A 4,478-nucleotide genomic window follows, 5' to 3' on the forward strand; every position below is an offset into this window, starting at 1 on the left:
GCTCACTGCAACCTCCACCTCCTAGGTTCGAGCGATTCTCTTGCCTCAGCCTCCTGAGTAGCTGAGAATACAGGCATGTGCCACCACACCCAGCAACTTTTTGTATTTTCAGTAGAGATGGGATTTTGTCGTATTGCCCAGGCTGGTCTCGAACTCCTGGCCTCAGGTGATCCACCTGCCTCGGCCTCCCAAAATGCTGGGATTACAGGCATAAGCCACCGTGCCCAGCCCCCATGCTCTTGATTTCCTATCTCTGTACCTGGCTTTTCTCTGACCCCACTGGTGCTATTGTTAGAAGTATCTCATTTGGAGGTGAAAGGAAGGAAAATAAATACAGCAGTCTTATCTTTTAAATAAATACAGCAGTCTTATCTCACTCTCCTCTGAGATCTGTCTGGCCATTGTTGGCAATTTCATCTGAGCATCAGCAATTGCTAGTGACAGCCCTACATCTGGGACTCACTTTCCTGTTTGGTATAAATGTTTCTGGAGATTAGAATAAGGGAAGAGAAGAAGTTTTAGCATTTCTGTATCTCAGTCCCAAATAAGTTTAAAAGGCACATGCAAATGACAATCCCATAAAACAAAATCAACTGAGCAAAAATCAATGCTCTGCCCAATAGGGACCATCTTTAAGAAGCTTTAAGTGAAGTTTACCTTGAAAGTGGTAATAATTTCATTAGAAGCTTCAGGAAGCAAGTGCCTTTATGGCAGAATGACTGATGTTACTCCCAGGACCCCATGGAATTGTAAAATTTTATCTCTGTTCTGTGTAAGTCAACCTAAGTCAAACAGAAATATAGTGTTTGGGTACATTAAAACATCTTTAACTTGTCCTTTCATTTTGGTTTGCCTTTTGACAGGATATAATCACAGATCCATTTAAGCTTGCAGAAGAGTCTGACAGTATGAAGTCCAGATGTGTCCCTGATGCTGCTGGAGGCTGCTGTGGCACAAAGAAAAGCTGCTAAATCTAGAGCCAACCAGGGGATCACAGTAGTGGGCAAGAGTGATGTGCATGTTTTTTAACCTGCTTTTCCACATAGCACAGACCATAAGAAACAACAAACGGGGCTGGACATGGTGGCTCATGCCTATAATCCCAGCACTTTGGGAGGCGGAGACAGGCAGATCACCTGAGGTCAGGAGTTTGATACCAGCCTGGCCAACATGGTAAAATCCTGTCTGTACTGAAAATACAAAAAAATTAGCTGGGCATGGTGGTGTACATCTATAGTCCCAGCTACTAAGGAGGCTGATGCAGGAGAATTGCTTGAACCCAGGAAGTGGAGGCTGCAGTGAGTCAACATTGTGCCACTGTACTCCAGCCTGGGCAACAGAGCAAGACTCTGTCTCAAAATAAAAAAAAAAAAAGAAAAAAAAAAACAACAAATGGCAGAGAGCCACCATATTCCAAATCACTGAAAAAAAAAAATGAATTATTTTCACGAGGCATTGATTAAAGATTCACAGCAAATCATATGAAGACTTGTTAAGCAGACTTTTTTCTATTTCCTAATTCAAAGTTCTGGTGCCACGTAGTGGTCAGAAATGGAACAGAGAAGCTGTCTTAAGGCTTGTTTAAGAAGCAGGAAAGGAGGCCGGGCGCGGTGGCTCAAGCCTGTAATCCCAGCACTTTGGGAGGCCGAGACGGGCGGATCACAAGGTCAGGAGATCATAGACCATCCTGGCTAACCCGGTGAAACCCTGTCTCTACTAAAAAATACAAAAAACTAGCCGGGCGAGGTGGCGGGCGCCTGCAGTCCCAGCTACTCAGGAGGCTGAGGCAGGAGAATGGCGTAAACCTGGGAGGTGGAGCTTGCAGTGAGCTGAGATCCAGCCACTGCACTCCAGCCTGGGTGACAGAGCGAGACTCTGTCTCAAAAAAAAAAAGAAGCAGGAAAGGCATCAGAAGAAGTAACAGTTGGCAGAGGGGCTCAGGAAAAATATCTTCCTTCTGATCTTTTGCATAGCACCTTTTGGACTTTTCATCATGTTTGCTTATTAAACAAAGCTCCTACTGCCATCATACTAATCATGCCAAAGATTGCCAAATCACGTTTGGTAGGAGAACTTTTGAGGTAGCTTTTAAGCAAATGCTTTTTTTTTTTCTTTTTCCTTTTTTTGCAATAGAATTAAGAAAACAAATTAATCATAAACATCTTTAAATCAAGTATCTCAAGAAAACAAATGAATAATAAATATCTCACCCTAATGACTGATGACATAGTGATTATCTGTTGTAAATTATCCTAACTGGATCAGGAATAGAGTTCGATCATTTTTTAAAAAGAGAGCTAAGAGATGTAAAAATGACCAGGCATGGTGGTGTGTACCTGTAGTCCCAGCTACTGGGGAGGCTGAAGCAAGAGGATCACTTGAGCCCAGGATTTCCAGGCTGCAGTGAGCTATGATCGCACCACTGCACTCCAGCTGGGTGACAGAGCAAGACCCTGTCTCTAAAAAACAAATAAATAGGCTGGGAGTGATGGCTCATGCCTGTAATCCCAGCACTTTGGGAGGTCAAGGCGGGTGGATCACTTGAGGTCAGGAGTTCGAGACCAGCCTGACCAACATGGTGAGACCCCATCTCTACTAAAAATTCAAAACTTAGCCGGGTGTGGTGGCATGTGCCTGTAATCCCAGCTACTCCAGAGGCCAAGGCACGAGAATTGCTTGAACCTGGGAGGTGGAGGTTGTAGTGAGCCAAGATCGCGCCACCGCACTCCAGCCTGAGTGACAGAGTGAGACTCTGTCAAAGAAAGAGAGAGAGAGGAAGGGGAGAAGAGGGGAGGGGAGGGGAGGGGAGGGAAGAAAGAGATGTAAACATGGTAAGTTTTCTTTTTCTTTATAAGGTGTCCTGGTTAAACTTTTAGCAAAATGATAGATCTAGTTTTTCCATAGTTAAAGAATATTAAGAACATTAAAGAAAGGTTCAAGGATGGTAAATAACTTGAATTCCAGCTGTACTTGAAGACTTTATATTGGAGGACACAGAGAGGTATAAGTCATGGTCATTATCATCAGGAGCTGGATAATTCAGTTTTTAAATAACAGCTTTCAGGCCGGGTGTGGTGGCTCACACCTGTAATCCCAGCACTTTGGGTGGCTGAAGTGGGTGGATTGCTTGAGCTCAGGAGTTCGAGACCAGCCTGGGCAACATGGTGAAACCCTGTCTCTACTAAAAATTCAAAAAATTAGCTCGGCGTGGTGGTGCGTGCCTGCAATCCCAGCTACTCGAGGCTGAGGCACGAGAATTGCTTGAATCCAGTGGGTGGATGTTGCAGTGACCCAAGATCGCGCCACTGCACTCCAGGCTGGGCAACAGGGCGAGACTCTGTCTCAAAAACAAAAAATAAAAATAAATAAACAAACAGCCTTCAACCAATCAAGGGTTTTGATGTCAACCAGTTGCCCTGGGCTCAGTACAAAAAGAACCAGGGGCATGGCATGGTCCAGGGGATTTTGAATTAGGGGTTTGAGAATTTTAAGGCATGTAAAACATTGGAATGGATGCCATAGGATAGACATCTGTTTTAAGAAAGCTGTTTAATATGGAGAAATTCTCAGATTTTTGAGTAGGTTCAGCTATAGAGCCTAACTTACTATTACAGACAGAGGAAAGAACTAGGTAGTATCTTTTTAAGTCCTATTCACCTCCATGACCTTGATTTTAAACATGCTTGCTTGGTTCTAGTGCGCTGTATCTATCTAGTCATAACCTACTTTAATGTGAAAATGGTACATTACAGCATTAGCTACAATGGTACAGCTAGAATAAGCATACTTTGCTCTTCATGAGCACAAGATGGCCCTGCTTGGGGGGAACTGATTGAAGGGTGTTTTGTTGACTGGGTGTGGTGGTTCATGCCTGTAATCCCAGCACTTTGGGAGGCTGAGGTGAGTGGATCACTTGAGGCCAGGAGTTCAAGACCAGCCTGGCTAATATGGCAAAACCCTGTCTCTACTAAAAATACAAAAATTAGCCAGGCATGGTGGCCAACGCCTATAATCTCAGCTACTCAGGTGGCTGAGGCACAAGACTCGCTTGAACCTGGGAAGTGGAGGTTGCAGTGAGCCGAGATCCCACCACTGCACTCCAACCTGGGTGGCAGAGCGAGACTCTGTCTCAGAAAAAAAAAAAAAAAGGGAGGTGTTTTGTTTATTTGGTTTATTAGGCTTTTTTACATTTACAAGGAGAGGGTATTAGCTTTTTACTTGTCATTCTGAACTCTCAGTTCCCCAAAAAGATGTTGAGTAATGGGATTGGGCTGGGCAACTTAGCAAGACCCCATCTCTAAAAAATAAAATTTTTATTTTTTATTTTTTCCTTTTTTTAATTTTTTATTTATTTATTTATTTATTTTTTTTGAGACAGAGTCTCGCTCTGTCACCCAGGCTGGAGTGCAGTGGCTGGATCTCAGCTCATTGCAAGCTCTGCCTCCTGGGTTTACGCCATTCTCCTGCCTCAGCCTCCC

General features: G+C 43.9%; 1 protein-coding gene across 1 annotated transcript in view; it reads left to right on the plus strand.

The window, feature by feature from the left end:
* Positions 1 to 1,360, plus strand: part of AS3MT (arsenite methyltransferase) — a 29,437-nt gene extending 28,077 nt beyond the window's left edge. The window contains exon 10 of the mRNA XM_011977488.1: positions 864 to 1,360. Within this exon, the coding sequence (XP_011832878.1) occupies positions 864 to 971 (108 nt within the window). The 3' untranslated portion in view covers positions 972 to 1,360. The remainder of the gene's footprint in view (positions 1 to 863) is intronic.
* The last annotated feature ends 3,118 nt before the right edge of the window (positions 1,361 to 4,478 follow it).

The sequence above is a fragment of the Mandrillus leucophaeus genome, unplaced genomic scaffold, assembly GCF_000951045.1.
Source record: "Mandrillus leucophaeus isolate KB7577 unplaced genomic scaffold, Mleu.le_1.0 Scaffold18, whole genome shotgun sequence".
Lineage (NCBI taxonomy): Eukaryota > Metazoa > Chordata > Mammalia > Primates > Cercopithecidae > Mandrillus > Mandrillus leucophaeus.